The sequence below is a fragment of the Erinaceus europaeus genome, chromosome 14, assembly GCF_950295315.1.
Source record: "Erinaceus europaeus chromosome 14, mEriEur2.1, whole genome shotgun sequence".
NCBI classification, from domain to species: Eukaryota; Metazoa; Chordata; class Mammalia; order Eulipotyphla; family Erinaceidae; genus Erinaceus; species Erinaceus europaeus.
In genome coordinates this window covers 100,140,536-100,164,063 of record NC_080175.1, presented here as the reverse complement: position 1 = coordinate 100,164,063, position 23,528 = coordinate 100,140,536, and the positions used below count along the sequence as shown (strand labels likewise).

The 23,528-nt window shown below is 46.4% G+C and overlaps 1 protein-coding gene and 2 long non-coding RNA genes across 6 annotated transcripts in view; all 3 read right to left on the bottom strand.

The window, feature by feature from the left end:
• Window positions 1-2,507: 2,507 nt before the first annotated feature.
• Window positions 2,508-23,528, bottom strand: part of TBC1D23 (TBC1 domain family member 23) — a 67,058-nt gene continuing 46,037 nt past the window's right edge. For 2 of the 4 annotated variants that reach the window (XM_016194133.2, XM_060172195.1), the window contains 7 exons: window positions 22,322-22,431; window positions 20,531-20,670; window positions 16,118-16,162; window positions 11,815-11,903; window positions 8,016-8,151; window positions 6,248-6,442; window positions 2,508-4,083 (listed from right to left, as the gene is read on the bottom strand). In XM_016194133.2, the coding sequence (XP_016049619.2) occupies window positions 4,002-4,083; window positions 6,248-6,442; window positions 8,016-8,151; window positions 11,815-11,903; window positions 16,118-16,162; window positions 20,531-20,670; window positions 22,322-22,431 (797 nt within the window). In that variant the 3' untranslated portion in view covers window positions 2,508-4,001. Of the gene's footprint in view, window positions 4,231-6,247; window positions 6,443-8,015; window positions 8,152-11,814; window positions 11,904-16,117; window positions 16,163-20,530; window positions 20,671-22,321; window positions 22,432-23,528 lie in introns of all 4 variants that reach the window. The other 2 variants (XM_060172193.1, XM_060172194.1) reach the window with 2 other exon arrangements.
• On the bottom strand, window positions 6,602-8,009 carry LOC132532839 (uncharacterized). The gene is made up of 2 exons (XR_009544780.1): window positions 7,041-8,009; window positions 6,602-6,771 (listed from the first exon to the last, which is right to left on the bottom strand). It is a non-coding gene; the product is annotated as an uncharacterized LOC132532839 (long non-coding RNA).
• LOC132532838 (uncharacterized) lies at window positions 18,556-19,419 on the bottom strand. Its single transcript, XR_009544779.1, has 3 exons — window positions 19,375-19,419; window positions 18,966-19,118; window positions 18,556-18,606 (listed from the first exon to the last, which is right to left on the bottom strand). It is a non-coding gene; the product is annotated as an uncharacterized LOC132532838 (long non-coding RNA).

The window sequence follows — 23,528 nt, the reverse complement described above, 5'->3', positions numbered from 1 at the left end:
GGTGTGAGCGGTGTGCCCATGCACACAGGACAGCAGCTCGGGGTCAGGCACGTGTGAGCGGCGTGCCCATGCACACAGGACAGCAGCTGGGGGTCAGGCAGGTGTGAGCCATGTGCCCACGCACACAGACAGCAGCTGGGGATCAGGCAGGTGTGAGCGGCGTGTCCATGCACACAGACAGCAGCTGGGGGTCAGGCAGGTGTGAGCGGTGTGTCCATGCACACAGGACAGCAGCTCGGGGTCAGGCAGGTGTGAGCGGCGTGCCCATGCACACAGGACAGCAGCTGGGGGTCAGGCAGGTGTGAGCCATGTGTCCATGCACACAGACAGCAGCTGGGGGTCAGGCAGGTGTGAGCGGCGTGCCCATGCACACAGACAGCAGCTGGGGGTCAGGCAGGTGTGAGCCATGTGCCCACGCACACAGACAGCAGCTGGGGGTCAGGCAGGTGTGAGCCATGTGTCCATGCACACAGACAGCAGCTGTGGGTCACGCAGGTGTGAGCGGTGTGTCCATGCACACAGGACAGCTGCTCGGGGTCAGGCAGGTGTGAGCGGTGTGCCCATGCACACAGGACAGCAGCTGGGGGTCAGGCAGGTGTGAGCCATGTGTCCATGCACACAGACAGCAGCTGGGGGTCAGGCAGGTGTGAGCCATGTGTCCATGCACACAGGACAGCAGCTGGGGGTCAGGCAGGTGTGAGCCATGTGTCCATGCACACAGGACAGCAGCTGGGGGTCAGGCAGGTGTGAGCGGCGTGTCCATGCACACAGACAGCAGCTGGGGATCAGGCAGATGTGAGCGGTGTGCCCACGCACACAGGACAGCAGCTGGGGGTCAGGCAGGTGTAAGCGGCATGCCCACGCACACAGACAGCAGCTGGGGGTCAGGCAGGTGTGAGCGGTGTGCCCATGCACACAGGATAGCAGCTGGGGGTCAGGCAGGTGTGAGCCATGTGTCCATGCACACAGACAGTAGCTGGGGGTCAGGCAGGTGTGAGCGGCGTGCCCATGCACACAGGACAGCAGCTGGGGGTCAGGCAGGTGTGAGCCATGTGTCCATGCACACAGGACAGCAGCTGGGGGTCAGGCAGGTGTGAGCGGCGTGTCCATGCACACAGACAGCAGCTGGGGATCAGGCAGGTGTGAGCGGAGTGCCCACGCACACAGGACAGCAGCTGGGGGTCAGGCAGGTGTGAGCGGCGTGCCCACGCACACAGGACAGCAGCTGGGGGTCAGGCATGTGTGAGCGGCGTGCCCACGCACACAGGACAGCAGCTCGGGGTCAGGCAGGAAGCACCCTGCCTCATGTGCCCTGACAGAAATGCTTTCATTTCCTCTCGCTGTGATGGAGCCCGCGCTTTGGCCAGTAAAAACTAAGGAAAATCTGTTTGGGCTGCACCCAGACACATGCTGACGTCAGCCCCTCTGGACTCGGCTCCCTCTGACAGTGTCTGTGGTTGATGCATTCAAGATTCATGCCAGAACCCCAGGACCCCAAACCTGGAATTCTTCTTTTTAAAGATCTTATTTATGAGAAATATAGGAGGGAGGGAAAGAACCAGACATCACTCTGGTACATATGCTAGTGGTGATTGAACTCAGGACCTCATGCTTGACAGTCCAATGCTTCATCCACTGCACCATTTCCGGACCACGGCATTACTTCTTTATTCACGAGACCGGTGGGGAGGGAGGGAGATAGTGTTCTGGCACAGGCGATGCTGGGGATCAAACTCAGGACCCCATGCTTGAGTGCAACACCAACCACATCCATGCTGCCGCCTCCTGAGCTCTGTTATTTTCTAAGATTTTTTTATCAGCGTGAGAGAGAAGGACACAGAGCATCACGACACCAGGGACTGAACACAGTAGCTTCAGCTCTGTGCCACTCTAGCTTTGTAAAATAGTCCGTCTGTCAGCAAGAATCCACAGCCTTCCAGGGTTACCTGTGGAGCTGGGCACCAAACCCAGGGTCTCGCACCCAAGCCTGAGCCCTGTGTAGGAGTCTTCTCCTTGACCACTACCGCCACTACTGAACCTCTTTCTCTCCATTTAGATAAACAGAAGCGCAATGCTTTCTTACAATGTACCCTTTTGTTGCCCTTTTTTGTTGTTTTTTATTGTTTGTAGTTATTACTGTTGTCCTTGTTGTTGGCTAGGGCAGAGAGAAATGGAGAGAGGAGGAGAAGACAGAGAGGGGGGAGAGAAAGACAGACACCTGCAGACCTGCTTCACCGCCTGTGAAGCGAACCCCCTGCAGGCGGGGAGCCGGGGGTTCGAACCGGGATCCTTAACCTGGTTCTTGCGCTTTGTGCCATGTGCGCTTAACCCACTGTGCTGCCGCCCGCCCCCCAGAACTGTAATACTGTCACATCTCAAGTATGAATATTTAAATTTCACTGAGAGAATACACTTCAATTTTCTAGTTTTGCGGTATCTTCAAGAGACAAATAAGAGGGAGTTGAGGAAGACACACTATCATCAAGAACACAGATTTGAACAAACTGTACTGGTATATTTACATTTTTAATTTATAAACAGTAACACATTTTTACATTATTATGAAAAAAGTCCCATGAGACGGGCAAAAAATGAGATTTCAGGATATTTTTCTAAAGGAGATGCAAAAAAAAAAAAAAAAACCAAAAAACAACCCAATACGGTGGTCACCACGGAGTTGTAAATATGGAGTATCGCACTAAGCACATTTCCATGCGGATGTCTTCAGCCAGTCCACCTTTGATTGAAATTCTACACTAAGGGATTTTGGATCATGACTTCTGTCCGCTTGATTCTAGTAAGTCAATCAAAGTAATGGAGCCCAAGCAGGGCACAGCTGGGCGTCTCTTCTAACCGAGCGGCCTGCTGACCATCTGCGGCCTCCAGGACTTCCAGAGAAGTTATCCCATGGCCCTACAGGTGTGCCCAGACCTGTGTGTGTGTCTGTGTGTGTGTGTGTGTGTGTGTGTGTGTGCCAACAATGTCTAATACAAACCTCAATAAATTAAACTGAGAAAGTGACAAACAGGAGGGGGGGGGATTTACTTTTCACTTCTGTTAAGAAAACAAAGTTCTGAACCAGTGGAGCTTTAGTAAGTAAGAAAAGGCAAAAACCAAGGAGAGAGAAATTCTAGGAAGTGAGGATAAAAACCTGTTAACAGAGCTCTCTGGTTATCTAGCTTTCACTCACGTGGATATTCGTGTGGCCACGGACCACAAGCTCAAGGCGGAGAAACCCACGTGTGCTCAGCGGCTGCTTGGTCAGAGGAGACCAGGACCCCGGTATTCAGAGAGAGAGAGAGAGAGAGAGAGAGAGAGAGAGAGGGAGGGAACTGTGCCACAGTGCCGCTGACTCTGCACCCACACACAGTGGTGCTCTTGGCTGCTCCACAGAAACCATGGAGGAGGAGGAGGTGTTCAGACTGTTAGTACACAGTACAGATGGTTTAGAAATGCCAGAACGTCTCACTCGCTGGCCTGCATCTGAGCTGGCTGGAATCTTCTCTGCACTGGGAAGATCTCAGCTGTTAGACACAGACACGGCCACTTCCTCACTGATCAATGTGATACTCTAGTTTCTGCTACTGTTCACTGGGTACAACTAGACGCAGCGACCAAAGGAGTCCTATCTCTGTTGTAGTGAAACCACTGCAAACAGACGTGTGTGCTGTTCTTAAGTCTGAGTAATGCATATTCCCTTCAAACAGCTCTTCAGAATAGAACTGCTTTCTGTATCCACACTTCATAAGGGACAGGGGCAGTTACTCAAAGTCACTTAATAGCTGACCTTTATAGTAAATCATTTTATAAAACCAAAAAGGCAAAATAATTTTTTAAAAATTGTTAAACTGTCCAGAGAGTGATTATAGTAGTTCACACTTTCAGACTGACGATCCAAACATCCTCATGAACAAACATCTCCGCTTAGTATTCAGCTGAGAAAGTACCTCTGTGTTTCTTTTGGTTGCACTGATGCCTTTGAAAAATAATCCTCGTTCATATTAACTTTCCAAAGCGTCCAACACTTTCATGATCTGCTGCTTTATGGCTTTGGTTGCATCTCCTGCATTCGGGATCAAATACCTACGGGGAAATGCACGCACGTTAATACAGTTCCTTCCCTTCAGGACTCCACTTCTTACATCCAAGCTGTGACCTACGCTACCAGCAGAGACATCTTCCTACGCGCACCCCAGTGACTTACTCCACACACGTGCTCCAAAACTGAGTCTGAAAGAAAGAGCATGTGGACATCCAGGCAAGACCCTGTCACCGTGCAGAGCCAGCCAAATACTCTTTGAGCCGTTACTAACTAATCCTAATTCTAGAGAATGTTCTGTCACCTAATACAGGGACGGTTTTGGTTTTGGCCACCAGGATTATCACTTGGAGGTTGCCCCACTGCCCCCGACTCTGTTTTTTAGATTGGGGAGGGGGAGGGGAGGGGAGGCCAGGGCCCAGAGAGACAGACAGACTGCAGCATCTCCTGTGCTCAGGAAGCCCCCATGCAGGCAAGTTCCCAGATGTGACTTATTGGTGTGTGTTTATTTACTGACACGAAGGGGGAGTGGGGACCTGCCTTGCGCACGCGCGCGTGTGTGTGACATGTATCATACAGGTATATATCGCTGCTCAGCTTGACTGAGGGTGGTGCAGGGATTGTATCTGTGACCGTGACGTCTCAGGCATGAAAGTCTGTTTGTGTGACTACGCGCTAGCTCCTGAATCCTAAATACATCCTTTTCTCTTCTGAGTCGGTATCACATGTAGTTCCCCCACTCCCATATCTAGCTTCTAATGTAAGCTATATACTTGCACATGTTGAGAACTATATCTAAAAATATATTCACCAAAGTGCTAAATGCCTTACACGTAATAGTTCAGTCTGGGTAATGATATCTTGTAACGACTACTATGTGTATTCTTTTAATATTTTCAGATCCTATGTCTATAATCATTATGTCAAATTGGGATAACTATACTTATTTTACATATATAAATCTATCGTATTGAATTTAAGCTATTTGCTTATGGTCAGACTCTAAGCATTGGAATTGCCATTGTCTTTGGGATTAAAGACTAAAGACTTCAGACTGTGAAGAGGTAGCTTCTCAAGTATATCTGGGGGTGGTCTGGGAGGCATCCCAGTGTCTAGAGTGTTGAACTTGGAAGCACGAGGTCCTGAGAGGGGTCCCAGCATTTCATGCCACCAGGCATTCGGGACCTCGTGCTGGAGAGTCCAGTGCTTGATAAACTGCTTGACAGGACACACGAGAGATAAGCTGAACTACAGCCCTGGGCCAGCATTCTGGCTCACAGGAAAACTGAGTGTAAGGTGAGGCCCAAGGAGTGAAGGAAAGGGCGGCTGGGTCACACCTCTTTGACCACTGGTGTAGAGAGCGAATGAATGTGGCTGGGAGGGTGTCCTGCAAAGTGTTAACGAGAGGGATTTAGATGACTCACACCTTTGTGTCTTCCTTTGTTTGAATATTTTCACAGGGTCAAGAGATAGCTCCGGGTGGAAGCTACTGTCTGTCTCTCTCTCTCTCTCTCTGGGGCTTGGTGCCAGCGCTATGAATCTACTGCTCCTGGTGGCCATTTTTTCCATTTTACTGGATAGAGACAGAGAGAAATGGAGAGAGGAGGGGAGACAGAGAAGGCAGGAGAAAGACAGGCACCTGCAGACCTGCTTCACCACTTGTGAAGCGACCCCCCTGCAGGTGGGGAGCCGGGGGCTCGAACACAGATCCTTGCGTGGGTCCTTGCGCTTTGTGCCGTGTGCGCTTAATGGTGCGCACCACCCGGCCCTCCTCCTTGCCCCTTTCCCGTCTGAAATAAAATTAATGGGTAAGCAGCCTGGAGCAGCACTCGGCACTGAGGCGTCCTTCAAGGCGGTGCGGCTGGGCCCAAGCCTGGCCCTGCACACGGCAAAGCAGAGCACCGCCCACCGCCCAGAGCTGCTCTCAGCAGCCAGCCCCAGGGAGGTGGTTTTTAAAGATCTCTTCCCACCCCACCCCCCATATCAAAAAGTTTATGAACTTAACTCTGGCACTTAATGAAATCCTGTGCAGATAATGGTCAAACCATATATGACAACTAAGGAATTCAAAGAAAGAGGCAGCTAGAAAGCTCTAGCAACAGCAGGTCAAGTCCCCCGTCCCCCTCTTATCGAGGAGTCAGAATAGAGACGCTTCAATGATGAACAAATCCGACCCAGCAGACAGCAGCTTGAGAAACCCTTCCTTACCTTTCAATGGCCAAGATCTCTATCCCCGTAGCACTGCTGTTCCCGTACTTGAAAGTAATTAGTTCAGGATGCTTTTTTTTAGATGTGATTTTAACTACTGAATTTAGTGCTTGTCGAGACTGTATGTAGGCCAATCCTTTCCGGGAGAGAATCTCCCGTAAGCAATACATGTGCGTCGCGGTGACCAGCAGGTGACTTGAGAGGGGAACAAGCAAAAGCAGAATGAACGTTCAAGAAATTCAATTCAGAGGAGCCGTTACTTCAACAGCCCAGATGAAACTGCTCTTGGGCTAAACATACAGGCAGAGGGTGATCTAAACAAGCTACCAAGGAAACACACTTAATTTCCCTTGCTTATACACAAAACTGATGTTTTATTAACAGCAAAACTATAGTATTTTATAGTGACAAGTACAACAACCAGAAGTCAGTGGAGCTTAGAATCCATTCCACGGCGTGAATATACTCCCTTTATGTCTCCAACAGCACTGTCTATGTTGAGAAGCGAGTCTCACTCCACACACCTAATACTACTTAATACTTACACGTACTTAATACTAAGTATTAATGAGAATCCATTCCACGGCGTGAATATACTCCCTTTATGTCTCCAACAGCACTGTCTACGTTGAGAAGCGAGTCTCACTCCACACACCTAATACTACTTAATACTTAATACTTACACGTACTTAATACTAAGTATTAATGAGAATCCATTCCACGGTGTGAATATACTCCCTTTATGTCTCCAACAGCACTGTCAACATTGAGAAGTGAGTCTCACTCCACACACTGATGCATGTACTTAATACTAAGGCCGCGTAAGCCAAACACAGGCACAGAGCTCACTAACATTTCTCCTGTTTCAGCGCTTACTGACAACATGGTGGAAACACTCACACACATCTTATGTGATACAGCAAATAGCAGACAAGCTCAGGGTAGGGTGCACTGTGCAGTGATCAGCGTCGACTGACTCGTCCGGCAGACGGGGAGATAGCGCTGAGGGCAGTGCTACTGCGCGTCAGTGAAGCCAGGGCAGGGTGACTGCCAAGTGCATGAACCAAGACTCGATCTTGTGTCAGGAAGGAAAACAAAAACAAAAACAAAACAAAGACCATTCTCTTTTGAGATACTTTGAGGGAACTCTGCAAACTGTAAATATGGTGTGAGTGTTGAATGGTGACACTGACACCGGGGTTGTGTGGAGAACACCCGCATTCTGAGGCGTTTAGAGGATCAGAGGCTCATGTTTGTAAGCTAAGGTTTGACAGAACATAGATGAGACAGTGCAGAAATGAGTTAAAAGCTGGTGAGTCTAGTAGAGGTCGACAGAGGCAGTCAGTGCACTGCTTCTTCAACTTTCTGTCTAAGCTTAAACAATGATACATAAAATATAAATTTGGAGACTTAAAACTTACAAGTTGACAGGGAAATGGCATCTTTTGTACTTAGGTAAGTAGAATGGTCTGCAACTGGATTTTAAATTATTTTAGAATATATTTTATTTATTAATGAGAGGGATAGCAGGAGGAAGGGGAGGAGGAGGGAAAGGAAGAGGAGAAAGGGGAGGAGGAGGGGGGAGAAGGAGCCAGAGCCAGACATCACTCTGGCACACGTGCTGACAGGGACTGAGCTCAGAACCTCATGCTTGAGAGTCCAGTGCTTTAACCGCTGCGCCATCTCCTGAACCATGCAACCGGGCTATTAGTAACTTCACCTTCCCTAAGGTAAAGTCCAGTTCTAGAGAAGACATTTTAAAAAGTACCTAGGAAACATGTGTCCACTTTCTTTCACTTCTTTACAAGGAAAATGGTGCTTGATGTCGGGCTTGTTTATCCAAGTCTGAATGTTGACGACCTCTTTCCTGTCATCGTCTGACACTGAAGAACTGTCAATCTCATCTGGAAGGAAGTTCACAGTGTTAAGAGAGGATCATGAACTTCACTGTCATGAAGAGTTGCTCTTTGGTGAGACAGTGAAAATACTGCCAGTACACTGCTTAAAGATCACATCATCAGGAGAACTTCAACTTTCAGGTATGGGTGGCGTGATCTATGATCAATCTGTAGCAAGGTGCTGACTCATTCACTTATAAGTACTCACCTTGAAAACAAAGATGAACAATTATTTTCTTCTTTTTAAAATTTATTCCCTTTTGTTGCCCTTGTTGTTTGTTGTTGTTATTATTATTGTTGTTGTTGATGTCATCATTGTTGGATAGGACAGAGAAATGGAGAGAGGAGGGGAAGACAGAGAGGAGGAGAGAAAGACAGACACCTGCAGACCTGCTTCACCACCTGTGAAGCGACTCCCCTGCAGGTGGGGAGCTGGGGGCTCGAACCGGGATCCTCATGCCGGTCCCTGCACTTTGTGCCACGTGCGCTTAACCCGCTGTGCTACTGCCCGGCCCCCAAAATAACAAAAAGCTTGTTCTGTGATACGTAAAGCTCCAGTGTTTTGTAAAGTATACTCTAGTCCAATTTACAAAAGGTGAATGGTAGTTCCTAAATGATATTTTCCCTTCACTTTCTGAGAAAAAACTTGAAGGTTGGAGCTAGGTGGTGGTGCATCTAGTTGAGCACACGTTACAATGCGCAAGGACTTGGGTTCGAGACCCCGGTCCCCACCTCCAAGGGGGAAAGCTTTGTGAGTGGTGAAGCAGGGCTGTGGGTGTCTCTCTCCCTCTCTCTCTCAATTTCTGGCTGTCTTCATCCAATAAGTAACTAGAGGTGATAAAATAATTTACAAACATAACAACTTGAAGCTTCAGTGATGTATCTTCCCCTATCTGTCTGTCTCCACTTGTCTGAAAGTCAGCTGACCAGTGTCCAGACGCAGCTCTGAGTCTCCTGAATCTATATGCTCTAACTTCAGCTGGAAAAGTGGCGTCTTCACGTAGCTCTCTCAGTCTCGTTCTCCATCCTTCCCTGCTAGAAAGTGACTGAGGCTGGGGCCGTCACGCCCACACTAACTTCACCGGAACCCAAGGGTCGTCACTGAACAGGCACAGTGGTATTCCGCACTTCGGGCGCGGTCAGACAGACAGCCGTGCGGCTCCAGCCACTGCCCGTCCACTCCCAGCAGGAGAAAGCTCTCTGTGCGCACAGACACCGTGGTCCTCAGCCCACTGGCGTGAATGTGTGTGCGAGTGTGATCCGTGCAAATACACTGTCAGCTACTCACGTCTGTGTCCCTGGGAAGAGCCAAGATGTGTGGAGAGTCAGGGAGGGAACTGGAGAACGGCAACAAAATGGGGGGGGGGTGTAGAAATACAGACGCTTGTTTACCTCAGTGCAGTTTCTGGACGGTGATTTAATCATTTATCTTAAAATGGGAAATACTGTTCCCTGTCATCTCAGCAATCTCACTGCTTAACATGCCTTCTGGACATAGTTGCAAAAACCCATCTGGCTATGTAAATATATATATGTCACCCACTGCCATTTGAAACAGAAACAACTTAGCAAATCGTGAGTGACAAATGGGCAGACCAACTTACGTTAAGTTCACAGAGATAGGAAGGGAAAAGACAGGCTACTTGGGTGAGGGCCATGGTGACTTACACACACTATGAAAACTCATCTTACAAGTGCGTAGCACTGTTAAATCAAAAATATTATTAAACTAAAAATAACAAAAAAACGTCAAGAAGTCAGTGTAAAACTCAGGAGTATTTCTGTCTTGTTCTGTACACCTTTTTTTTTTTTCCTCCAGGGTTACTGCTGGGGCTCAGCAGGCAAATTCACTGCTCCTGGAGGCTATTTTTCCCCTTTGGTTGACCTTGTTGTTTATTGTTGTTGTTGTTATCATTATTGTTGTTGTTGGATAGGACAGAGAGAAATGGAGAGAGGAGGGGAAGACAGAGAGGGGGAGAGAAAGACAGACACCTGCAGACCTGCTTCACCGCCTGTGAAGCGACTGCCCTGCAGGTGGGGAACCGGGGCTCGAACCGGGATCCTTGTGCTAGTTCTTGTGCTTTGCGCCACCTGTGCTTAACCTGCTCCGCTTCCACCGGCCCCTGTTCTGTACACTTCTAGGCCCAAAATGCCATCTGATTTTTCCTAAGTCAACGTACAGATTACTACTAGCTAAGATTACTCAAGTATTCTGGGAGGTTTATGAGCCAAAGCATTAAACTGCTATTTTTTAGCCAGGGGGCCTTAGTGGTTCACGGTGCAGTTACCGAGGCATTCTCATCTCTCCATGGCTGGCGTCCGCAGGGATCTTACCCCAACCAAGCTCCATCTCTGCCATCAAGCAGCAGGACCCCCACTCCCTCTCCAGCCCGCCTCCTTCCCCAGAGTCCTTTGTTTTGGCGCAATATACAACGCCCAGTCCAAGTTTCACTTTGTGCTTCTTTTCTGTCCTTGCTTCTTAAGTTCTGCTTAGAAGTGAGTTGTTATTATTACTACTATTTAGCACTGCTCTGCTCTGGCTGGTGCTTGTGCTGGGGACTGTCCCTGGGACCTTAGAGCCTCAGGCATTTCTGCAAAGCCACTGTGCTATATCCCAAGTCCTATTTTTTAAATTTTTTTTTAAATATATAAAATGGAAATATTGACAAGACCATAGGATAAGAGGGGTACAATTCCACCCAGTTCCCACCACCAGAACTCCCTATCCCATTCTCTCCTGTGGAAGCTTCCCTGTTCTTTATCCCTCTGGGAGGATGGACCCAAATTCTCTATGGGGAGCAGAAGGTGGGAGTTCTGGCTTCTGTCATTGCTTCTCCGCTGGACATGGGTGTTGGCAGGTGGATCCACACCCCCAGCCTGTGTCTGTCTGTCCCTAGTGGGGCAGGGCTCTGGGGAGGAGAGGCTCCAGGACACATGGGGGAGGGCAACTGCCCGGGGAGGTCAGGTTGCCACTGGTCCTATCTTTTTTTAAAAAATTTTTTATATTTATTTATTTTCCCTTTTTATTGTTGTAGTTATTATTGTTACTGATGTTGTTGTTATTGGATAAGACAGAAATGGAGAGAAGAGGGGAAGACAGAGGGGGGGAGAGAAAGACAGACACCTGTAGACCTGCTTCACCACCTGTGAAGTGACTCCCCTGCAGGTGGGGCTCAAACCGGGATCCTTACGCCGGTCCTTGTGCTTTGCACCACCTGTGCTTAACCCGCTGCGCTACCACCGGACTCGCCTAAGTATAAAGGAAACCACCAGTAGAGGGTAACAAATTTCCCTGGCACAACGCCCCCATCTGGTGGTCTTTTACAGTTCTGCCCCTACAGTTACAACTGGATCTTTTCAAATGTCTCAGTTTTGGAATTGTCTGAAATTCATCCAGTTCTCAGTCTCCTAGGGAAGCGGACCAAGATATTTCAAAAGTTTAGTCCGACGGATGCGACTACATCTCCAGTCCCACAGACCCACATCACCACCGCCTCCCACTTCTCTCTCCGACTGAGGCCTCTGTGGCCAGCTTCTCGCTCAGCAGCTGCCTGGACTTCTAGTGGGTGTGACTCGGATGTGCAGAGCAAACTGACAAGAACCCTCCAGGGAGGGGCCTGCGTGTGCAGGCAGGACCCGGCCACCTGAGGGTCCCCTCTGTGACCTCACCTGTGTCGCACTCCTCTTCGTCGCCAATGCTGAACACGGGCTTCACGCCGCGGTAAGGCTTGCCCACCCGGTCACTGCTGCTCACGTGCCTAAACGCAAAGATTTCAGGGAAAGAAATCGGGGCTTGACAAGGTGTCAGAGCTCAGCCAGTCATCGTTTCAATATTCAAGTAACATGTAACTGTGCTTGCCCCCAGACCACCCACTTTTAGGAGAGCTGTGTTAAAAGACACTGAAACGAGACAAGAAAAGTGTGTCAGCAGAAGTGCAGAAGGACTTAGCAGAGACTGAATGCTTTTAATCTATAAGTCATTCAGAGAGGACTTTAAATACTCTTTTTAATGTCTTTATTGGGGCATTAATGTTTTACATTCAACAGTAAACACAACAGTTTGTATTTAAGTACTTTTTAACATCCACATTAAAACCTATAGTTAGATCTGTGTGGATTTGAGGAACTCGCCCAGCCTCTATAATCCTGCCTCCTCATCTGTAAAACGGTGATAACAACACTATCCTTCGTGGTTGTGAAGAAAATGAAATCAGTTGGTGACCTGTAACACTCTGAGCAGAACACCTGGTGCACGAGAACGCCACGCACACACCTGTGCGACGCTGCATGTTCTAGGACCAAATATTCAAGTTCTAGCAGTGCCTGCGCTTCTCATGCGAAAAAAACTGCCTTGAGATTTTCCCTGTCGCCTTCCTTTCTTCCTTCTTCCCTCTTTTTCCCCCAATCTTTTATTTATTATTGGATAGAGACAGAAAAATTGAGGGGGGCAGGAAGAGCAGGAGAGAGACAGAGACACCTGCAGCCCTGCTTCACCACTCGTGAAGGTTTCCCCTGCAGGTGGGGTGTAAGGTCTTGAACCTGGATCCGTGCGCACTGCAGTGTGTGCGCACGGATCCAGGTGTGCCACCACCTGGCCCCTCCAGTTTCTTTTTTAAAATATTTATTTATTTATTTTCCCTTTTGTTGCCCTTGTTTTTTATTGTTGTAATTATTATTACTGATGTTGTTGGATAGGACAGCGAGAAATGGAGAAAGGAGGGGAAGACAGAGAGGGGGAGAGAAAGACAGACACCTGCAGACCTGCTTCACCGCCTGTAAAGTGATCCCCCAGCAGGCGGGGAGGCGGGGGCTCGAACCGGGATCCTTATGCCGGTCCTTAAGCTTTGCGCCACCTGCGCTTAACCCGCTGCGCTACCGCTCGACTCCCTCAATTTTTTAAAAGATTTTATTTGTTGCACTAGAAGTTATTTTCTCTGCTTTGGAGGAGAGACAGGCCATCAGCTCTGGCTTAAGTAGTGATGTTTATCAATCACACCTGCGCCCTACTCGCTAAGCCTCCATCTCACACCTGGGAATGTGGAAGCCTCCACCGCATTACTTTTCAGGTAATCGCAGACAGGCCAAGATGTGAAATCAAAATGAAAACCAAACGCTACATCTTCTCAGTGGGGAAAACATTATGACTTCTAGGCTACGGTTCCAGTAAAGATTCTTTGTCAGGAGAACGATTATTCATGAAGGAGGATAATAGCGCACTCTCTGTCAGATAGCCAACATAAAAAAAAAAAAAAATCAAGCTACATGTCTTGGCTTAGTACCAGAATTCAAGTTTTTCCAGAAGAGATTAAACTTGTATTTAAAATAATTATTATCAATAAAAACCTTAGCCTGGAGGCCGGGTGGTGGCACAGCTGGTTGAGCACACACATCACAGTGCACAAGGACCCAGGTTCAAGGCCCTGGTCCCCACCTGCAGGGGGAAGCTTCACAAGTGTTGACTCAGGGCTGCAGGTGTCTCTCTGTCTCTCTCAATTTCTGTCTGTCTCTATCCAATAAATATATATATAAAAAAACTTAAAAACCCTTAGCCTGGCAACTGGGTGTGTCACACCTGGTTGAGTGCACATATTACAATGCACAAGGACCTGGGTTCAAGCCCCTGGTCCCCACCTGCAGGGGGAAACTGTGCAAGGGTGAAGCGGTGTTACAGGTGTCCCTCTCAATTTCTGACAGTCTCTATCCAATAGATAAGTACATATAATAAAAATTAAAAAGAAAATCTTAGCCTGTGATAATTTTGTGGAACTAGGCCCAGATCTTTACCTCTCCCAAGTCAATGTTCCTCAGCAGAAAGCCAGAGTCGACTGTGTAAGAGACACTTTTAAATCACGGGCTGGGTTAATCATAAATTAAAATCATAAAAACTACCTCACAAAAAAGCATCCTAAAACTAGGAAATAACTCACGCTCTTTAGTGACCTAAGGTGAAACAGATACTCCAGACACCCATGAAACCTAGATGTGGCTTTCTGACAAACAGTGAAGACGAAGGTAATAGCTTCTCATCTAAAAACACTTTAGCATCACCTAAATTATGAAGTGCAGGGGCCGGGTGGTGGCACACCTGCTTGAGAGCACACATTACAGGAGGGGAGCTTCACGAGTGGTGAAGCAGGACTGCAGGTGTCTCTCTCTCTGTCTTCCCTCAATTTCTCTTCACCTCTATCCAATACTAAATAAATAAAAGATTAATAATAAATGAATCGCATGAGATGAAGTTATTGGTTTTCTAACAGTACGGCACAATTACACTGTCGTAACACAGAAAGTAACCAAGACGGCATTTACAGTAAATGCTTAACCCAGAATGTCAGCATCAGAAAAAAGTGACTGAGAAAAAACAACTTACTGTTATTGGCTTAGGGCTGTAGAGCAATGCAGTGCTTATAAGCAAAGCAGCTGACATCAGACAGTCCCTAAAAGACAGGCTAGCAGCCCACAAGACTCAATGGCTAGGCTCTTCAAGAAACATCAGTGAGAATGACCAGGACGCCTACTAGCAGTTTGCTTAGACACTGACTTCACTGACTAATTCTAGAAAACAAACTAGTTTCAAAATAGTTATATCATATTGTATGCCAAACAAGACAATTTGTCTTTCCTTTTAAAAAATTACTTCTTTTGAAGAAATGCTGATTTGGGGAGTCAGGCAGTAGCGCAGCGGGTTAAGCGCACGTGGCGCAAAGCACAAGGACCAGCACAAGGATCCTGGTTTGAGCCCCTGGCTCCCACTTGCAGGGGAGTCGCTTCACAGGTGGTGAGTGAAGCAGGTCTGCAGGTGTCTGTCTTTCTCTCCCCCCCCCTCTGTCTTCCCCTCCTCTCTCCATTTCTCTCTGTCCTGTCCAACAACAATGACATCAATAACAACAACAACAACTACAATAAGGGCAACAAAAGGGAATAAATATTTTTTAAAAAAGAAATGCTTATTTGTAAAGCTTTTTCTTCCTTCTGGCAATTTAAGTTAAAAGAAGAATTTAGAGCAAACTTGGAGCTAGCTGGGCTAGCTCAGTGACCCTGTAAGAAGTACAGAGACGCCTTAGAGATCATAGGGCCAGAAGGTCACTTCTCATCACTGACTATACTGAAATGACTTGAGAAAGTCAACTGCTTTCTCCACAGTTTCCCATACATTCAGAGTATGACCGGGCTTTCTTTTGCAGCGTTCTTATTATATTCAAATTCTAATTTAAACTACAGACAAGTTTTCAGTGTAAAAACTATACAGATATGTAGCTATTCTTTCCTTTTAATTAAGGTTTCCATTTCTGACTTGGAATCTAACAATCAGTCAGTATCCATCTTACTGGAGGCAGAGAAAAGATGAGTCACAACCTCACTTCATTTACCAAAAACCAAAGGCATACCTCTAGGACCGGGGTTCTTTGAACTGATTTATGTATGTTAAATCGCTAACCAAATATATACATCCTAAGAAAAATCCAGAAACATGAAATTACAAAGTGTACATGAATTAAAAATTCTGAGCCAGGAGCTATGCCAATGTTTAGGTGCTAGAACTTTCTCTACCGCAAGGGCAAGAGACAGAGGAAATGATCTCCAAATCAAAAACTCCGCCAACTCCTGACAACATGTATGTTGTTTCACCGCCTTCGTTTTCAGAATAAAACGCTTTTTGAGGTTTCAGATTCAAATGTACTTTTCACGTAAGAAGCATTCAAAGAAAACAACTGGAAAGGGTAAAGCAAATAGGTATATGAAAGAAAAACCGGTGAGTGGGCACAACAGACTTGCACAGCAGGATGAGGAAGGGTGACAAGCAGCAGAAAGGGCTGTGTGAAGTTGCAGACGAGACCGCAGCAAGCAGACAGCAGGAGGCATGCGGATGGAAGAGGCTGTGAAGTTGCAGACAAGACCGCAGCAAGCCGACAGCAGGAGGCATGCGGATGGAAGAGGCAGGTCAACAGCGCTGTGCTAGTCATGGGCTTACCGCTCAGTACATGTTCTGTCTGGCCAAGGAAGATTGAAAGACATTCTACAGCAAATCGAGGTAGAGGACAGAACAAAATGATTATAAAAACACAGCGGCTTTCAAACAAAAACACAGCATATTCAGTTTTCCGAACTTGAGTGTACAATAGAAAGCAGATGTCACAGTCACCCAAGTACACAGAAAAATGAAGAAAAGTCCATCTCAAGCCGTTCTCTAACTAAGACAGTGTTCTGTCTTCTCAACTTGTGTACTTGCGACGACTAGCGGTGTTACTGCCGGCTCAGTGGCGGTTGCTCGTTTATTTGTCTGGTCTGTTTTTTTTGAGAGAGAGGCAGAGAGGCGGAGAGCCAGAGAGGCGGAGAGGCGGAGAGGCGGAGAGGCGGAGAAAGCAAGTGTAGCGCCAAACTTTCTTCCTTCAGTGCAGTGAGCACCAGGCTCACGGCAAAGGGGCAGAGCAGCACACTATGCGCATGAGCTGTTTGCCGGCCTCTGCGATTATAACCTGAAGGTTGATTACTCACGACAGACAGAAGAGAGGGAGACAACCAGGCATCACTCTGGCACATGTGAAGCGGGGCAGGACCATCATTCCAGCCACTGTGCCACCCCCCAAGCCACCGCTAGTTATTTTTTAAAATAAAATGAACACATTTTCAAATAAAAATTTAAGCTGGCAAAAAAGCTCACCTGGACAGTTTGCAGCTAGCCCCCCACAGCTCACCTGGACAGTTTGCAGCTAGCCCCCCACACTGGGGGAGTCTTAGTGCTGTAGTTATCTCTCCTCTCTGTCTCCTACCTGAAAAAGCCAACCTGGAAGGATGGAGCCTTGGTGATACCAAACAATTTCATTTTAATTTAAAAGGTTTTAAAAAAAATTTTTTATATTTATTTAATTTCTCGTTGCTTTTTTATGGTTGTTGTAGTTATTGTTACTGATGTCGTCATTGTTGGATAAGACAGAGAAATGAAGAGAGGAGGGGAAGACAGAGAGGGGGAGAGAAAGATAGACACCTGCAGACCTGCTTCACCGCCTGTGAAGCGACTCCCCTGCAGGTGAGGAGCAGGGGGCTCGAACCGGGATCCTTACGCCGGTCCTTGCGCTTTGCGCCACGTGCGCTTAACCCGCTGCACCACCACCCTACTCCCTAATTTAAAGTTTATGATACAAAATGTAGCAGCAGCAACTGTATTCTAGTTCAGAATGCATTACCTAAGTTAGGCTTTTGAGAGAAGACAATTTAAATGAGCAAAGAATCTTTTCAAGTCTGATAAGACATTTAAATATTTATAAGCTGATCATTTTAGACAAGGTAAATTACAAGGATTAGCAAAGCTAACCTAGCTTCTTTGTTATGGTTATTTATTAATTGGGAGAAAACTCTGTCTTCAGTGTATATGTAATGTCCTTAATAAAGCAACAGGTTATAAATTCGCGACACTCATTCCTTAAAAATCACACATTTCAACTTTCCAAGGTTACTAAAAGAGGCATGCGAGTGAATTAAATACTATATAACATGTTCAAGATGAGGCATGTTTAGAAACAAATTCTGTGCCAAAATTATTAGGTTTGATTTAAGCTCTAGGAACAATAAAGTACAATTAGACCAGTATGTGGAACAAAAGACTGTGCATATATTATAGTTCTTCTAAGAATCAGTGTAGCAAACTTTTTCCCCCCTTTTTTTGAATTGCTACCAGAGTGCTGTTCAGTCCTGCCTTATGGTGGTATGGGGACTTAAACCTGGAACCTTGACGCCTCAGATGTGAAAGACTTGTGCATAATCTGTTATCCCCTACACTCTAACAGACACCTTAAGCTTACTGAACATTTACCAACTGGGTAGTTCATATTGAATTCATGGAGAGTAAGGACCGCCTACAGTCTTTGTACATTTCCAACTACTAGACATCATTTAGTCTTTGAGCAAAACCATCTCGGGATCTGAACTCCTAAACTTCAGAAAACAGATTTCTGCTTCACTCAGTATAAGCAGATTTTCTCTTTGAAATCTCTGGAGCCAAAGGAAATGTGCCTATAAATATGGCTGACTTACCAGATCCTCCGGTTCTAGTGGCGAGTAAGAAGCCACTACTATTAACAGTGCCATACAGATCTACTGCACCTGAACTCTGAAGTCACTACTGCAAACAGTGCCATACAGATCTACTGCACCTGAACTCTGAAGTCACTACTGCAAACAGTGCCATACAGATCTACTTACACCTGAACTCTGAAGTCAGTACTACAGACAGTGCCATACAGATCTACTGCACACCTGAACTCTGAAGTCACTACTGCAAACAGTGCCATACAGATCTACTGCACACCTGAACTCTGAAGTCACTACTACAAACAGTGCTATACAGATCTACTGCACACCTGAACTCTGAAGTCACTACTGCAGACAGTGCTATACAGATCTACTGCACACCTGAACTCTGAAGTCACTACTGCAAACAGTGCCATACAGATCTACTCACACCTGAACTCTGAAGTCACTACTGCAAACAGTGCCATACAGATCTACTTACACCTGAACTCTGAAGGCACTACTACAAACAGTGCCATACAGATCTACTGCACACCTGAACTCTGAAGTCAGTACTACAGACAGTGCCATACAGATCTACTCACACCTGAACTCTGAAGTCACTACAACAAACAGTGCCATACAGATCTACTGCACACCTGAACTCTGAAGTCACTACTGCAAACAGTGCCATACAGATCTACTTACACCTGAACTCTGAAGGCACTACTACAAACAGTGCCATACAGATCTACTGCACCTGAACTCTGAAGTCACTACTACAAACAGTGCTATACAGATCTACTGCACACCTGAACTCTGAAGTCACTACTGCAGACAGTGCCATACAGATCTACTCACACCTGAACTCTGAAGGCACTACTACAAACAGTGCCATACAGATCTACTCACACCTGAACTCTGAAGTCAGTACTACAGACAGTGCCATACAGATCTACTCACACCTGAACTCTGAAGTCACTAGAACAAACAGTGCCATACAGATCTACTGCACACCTGAACTCTGAAGTCACTACTGCAAACAGTGCCATACAGATCTACTTACACCTGAACTCTGAAGTCACTACTGCAAACAGTGCCATACAGATCTACTGCACACCTGAACTCTGAAGTCACTACTGCAAACAGTGCTATACAGATCTACTGCACCTGAACTCTGAAGTCACTACAACAAACAGTGCCATACAGATCTACTCACACCTGAACTCTGAAGTCACTACTGCAAACAGTGCCATACAGATCTACTGCACACCTGAACTCTGAAGTCACTACTGCAAACAGTGCCATATAGATCTACTCACACCTGAACTCTGAAGTCAGTACTACAGACAGTGCCATACAGATCTACTTACACCTGAACTCTGAAGCCACTACTGCAAACAGTGCCATACAGATCTACTCACACCTGAACTCTGAAGTCAGTACTACAGACAGTGCCATACAGATCTACTGCACACCTGAACTCTGAAGTCAGTACTACAGACAGTGCCATACAGATCTACTCACACCTGAACTCTGAAGTCAGTACTACAGACAGTGCCATACAGATCTACTGCACACCTGAACTCTGAAGTCAGTACTACAGACAGTGCCATACAGATCTACTCACACCTGAACTCTGAAGTCAGTACTACAGACAGTGCCATACAGATCTACTGCACACCTGAACTCTGAAGTCAGTACTACAGACAGTGCCATACAGATCTACTCACACCTGAACTCTGAAGTCAGTACTACAGACAGTGCCATACAGATCTACTCACACCTGAACTCTGAAGTCAGTACTACAGACAGTGCCATACAGATCTACTCACACCTGAACTCTGAAGTCAGTACTACAGACAGTGCCATACAGATCTACTGCACACCTGAACTCTGAAGTCAGTACTACAGACAGTGCCATACAGATCTACTCACACCTGAACTCTGAAGTCAGTACTACAGACAGTGCCATACAGATCTACTTACACCTGAACTCTGAAGCCACTACTGCAAACAGTGCCATACAGATCTACTCACACCTGAACTCTGAAGTCACTACTGCAAACAGTGCCATACAGATCTACTTACACCTGAACTCTGAAGGCACTACTGCAGACAGTGCCATACAGATCTACTCACACTTGAACTCTGAAGGAAGGACAGGAAAGTGAGCAACCCTTTGTATCTTTCTAGGCGATTAAAGAGTCTTTATAGTCCTATTTTGCAGTAATAAAAAGAAATTCTGGTATTTAATGAGAATTTGAATGATCTAAAATTATACTTTGATATTTTTTGTGGAACACATTCAACTAAAACTACTGTAGGACCCACCTTTAATTACTTATCATAAATTCAGGTAGTAAAAAGAACTCACCGGTCCACAGGAGTTGATGTGTTCTCAATGAAACTGATAACTTTTTCCCTGACATTAACGGATTTTGTCTTGAGAGCAACAGTCATCTTATTTACTAGAGATTTCATTCCTCTATCATTGGAGCCATTAGAAGATTCACCCTAAAAAAAAAAAAAGGATGAAATAACTATTCTGCTGGTTATTAGCAGGTTCATTACTGCTAATGGTTGTCTACACAGTATCATTCAACTCTGTTCCCCTCTCACCAAGCCAGCACTCTAGCTTAACCTTAACATATGCAAGAAGCAACTGTTATGTGGGCACAGATCTTCAAACAGATCCTAAGAGTGCGTGGGCCCACATGGGTCGGCTCTGATACCTGCTTTCCTGAGAAGAGAGGAGACACAAGGGGTACGCACACACAGAGAAAAGGTCGTGTTGAAACCCGCAAGCCAGAGAGAGATTTTGATCTTTACTTTAATGTAAGAAGGATGTACAGAGAGAAAGACCAGAGACCTGGCTCAGCTCTGGCTGATGGTGGTGCTGGGGATTGAACCTGGGACCTCAGAACCTCAAGCAGGAAAGTCTTCTGCAGAACCATTATGCTGTCTCCCCAGCCTAGAGAGATCTGAGGAGAAATAAAATATGCCACAGCTCTTGGATTTTTAGCCTCCATAGTTCGTGCTTAAGCCGCCCAGTGGATCCTGTGTTATGTCAGACCCAGCAGACAGGACACTAAATGCAGCCAACTTTAGGAACAGGAGGTACAAGTGAAGAATGAGGGTAACTTCTACGATTCATATACAGATACATGTAGGAGTAGGAAACTGCTATTTCAACAGGTAATAAAACAGGGTGAGGGTAGACAGCATCATGATTATGCTAACAGACTTTCATGCCTGAGGCTCCAAAGTCCCAGGTTCAATCCCCCGCACCACCATAAACCAGAGCTGAGCAGTGCTCTGGTTTAAAAAAAAAAAAAAAAAAAAAAGGAAAGAAAACAACTTTAAAAAAAAAAATTGGGGAGTCGGGCGGTGGCGCAGTGGGTTAAGCGCAGGTGGCACAAAGCACAAGGACCGGCATAAGGATCCCGGTTCGAGCCCCGGCTCCCCACCTGCAGGGGAGTCACTTCACAGGCGGTGAAGCAGGTCTGCAGGTGTCTGTCTTTCTCTCCCCCTCTCTGTCTTCCCCTCCTCTCTCCATTTCTCTCTGTCCTATCCAACAACGACGACAACAATAATAACTGCAACAATAAAACAGCAAGGGCAACAAAGGGAATAAATAAATAAAATAAATATTTAAAAAAAAAAAAGAAAAAAAATTTATAAAAAGGAAACAGTGACAAAAGCATAGGATAAGAGGGGTACAACTCCGCACAACTCCCACCACCAGAACTCCGTATCCCATCCTCTCCCCAATAGCTTTCCTATTCTCTAGCCCTCTGGGAGTATGGACCCAGGGTCACTGTGGGGTGGTGTGTGTGCTCTGCAGGCCCAAGTGGGGTCAGCCTTTAAGATATGCCCACTAGGGTCAGGCCGCGGCATGTCTGGTACAGCACACATATTTATTACATGTCACCATGCGACAGAAATATTCAAAAACAGAGGCTTAAGCAAATGAGTCATATTTATACAATACTGTTTAGAATAACAGCAACAAATTACTAAACGGTGGTGTGACATGAAGAGTTCTTAGACAACCACAAGATCAAGATCAAGCTGAGGCTCAGCACAGTGATTCACTCCGACTGACATGGCTAGACAACAACCTGAAGGCCTGCACTCAAGGAGCCACAACTATACACGCACTCACATCAATGGAAGAACTGATGCTGCTTCTGGAGCCCGAGGTGCTCGCGATCCAGTGGCCATAGCCGTTTTCTGGCCCGTCCACGTTGATATCTGCCAGGTGCTGTTGCAGTGCTTAAGAGGAACAAGGAGACAAAACCTGAGGCGTCAGCTTCCTCTGGGAAGAGTCACTACTCCGGGCGTATAAAACGTATCACAGCTGAGTGCTAAAGGACCCAAACTATAACCACAGATATGTTTTCCGCATCTCTATATAGACAAATTAAAAGCTGCAAAAAGTCTTTCTTCTGTACCTCCAAAGTACCCTGTGCTCCTTTTTCCTCTCTCCTACCTTCCCTCTCTCCTTCCCTCCTCCCTTCCTTCTACGATCTACTTAATAGAAAACCTATGATGGTTTTTGTTTGACACTAAGTAGATGATGACTCTTTCCCATAATAAGTCATCAGCCTGAGATGTAGCTCATTGGTAGAGTGCATGATTTGCAAGGGTGATACAGTAATAACAGTAATAATAAAGTCTTAAGGATTCGTAGTTTTAATGATTCTTCCTGGAAAACAAATAATTCACAGTTTAGAAAAAAAGCTAAAACTTAGACTATGCTGTAAAAGAATGTCTCACTTTTAAGAACAAGATTAGTAGCCGTGCTTGGTTGTGCCGTAGAATTTCTCACAAACAAGCCGGGTCTAAGGCAGACACAGTCGGCCCTTGAACAATACAGTCATTTTGAACAGAGTGGACCCACTGATACAGAGGACGCTGGCTGAGTGATCTGACGGGAGATTTCTCATGAATACAGTTTGCCCTTCATGTCCACAGGCTCCACACTCACGTGCCCAGCCAGCCGTGGGTGCCAACATGCTGACTGGACAGACACAGGGCAGGCAGCCAGTGTGAGACTGAAGCATCTGAGAAGTGCTCAAGTTTATCCTCTCAGAGACCAAAGGCAACCAGCCAAGTCGAGGGGAGTGAAAAGTTACACACAGGTTTTGACTAGAGTGGCTGGCACCCCTGACACCCATAAGGGTCAGGGGGAGACAGCATGATGGTTATCAAGACGCTCATGATGAGGCTTCCAAGTCCCAGGTTCAATCCCCCACACCACCGTAAACCAGAGCTGAGAGCGTTCTGCTAAAAGTCAAATAAATAAAATAATCCTAACACCACTGTGAAGGGTCAGCTATACCCACGCCAACACTGCCCACCACACCTAT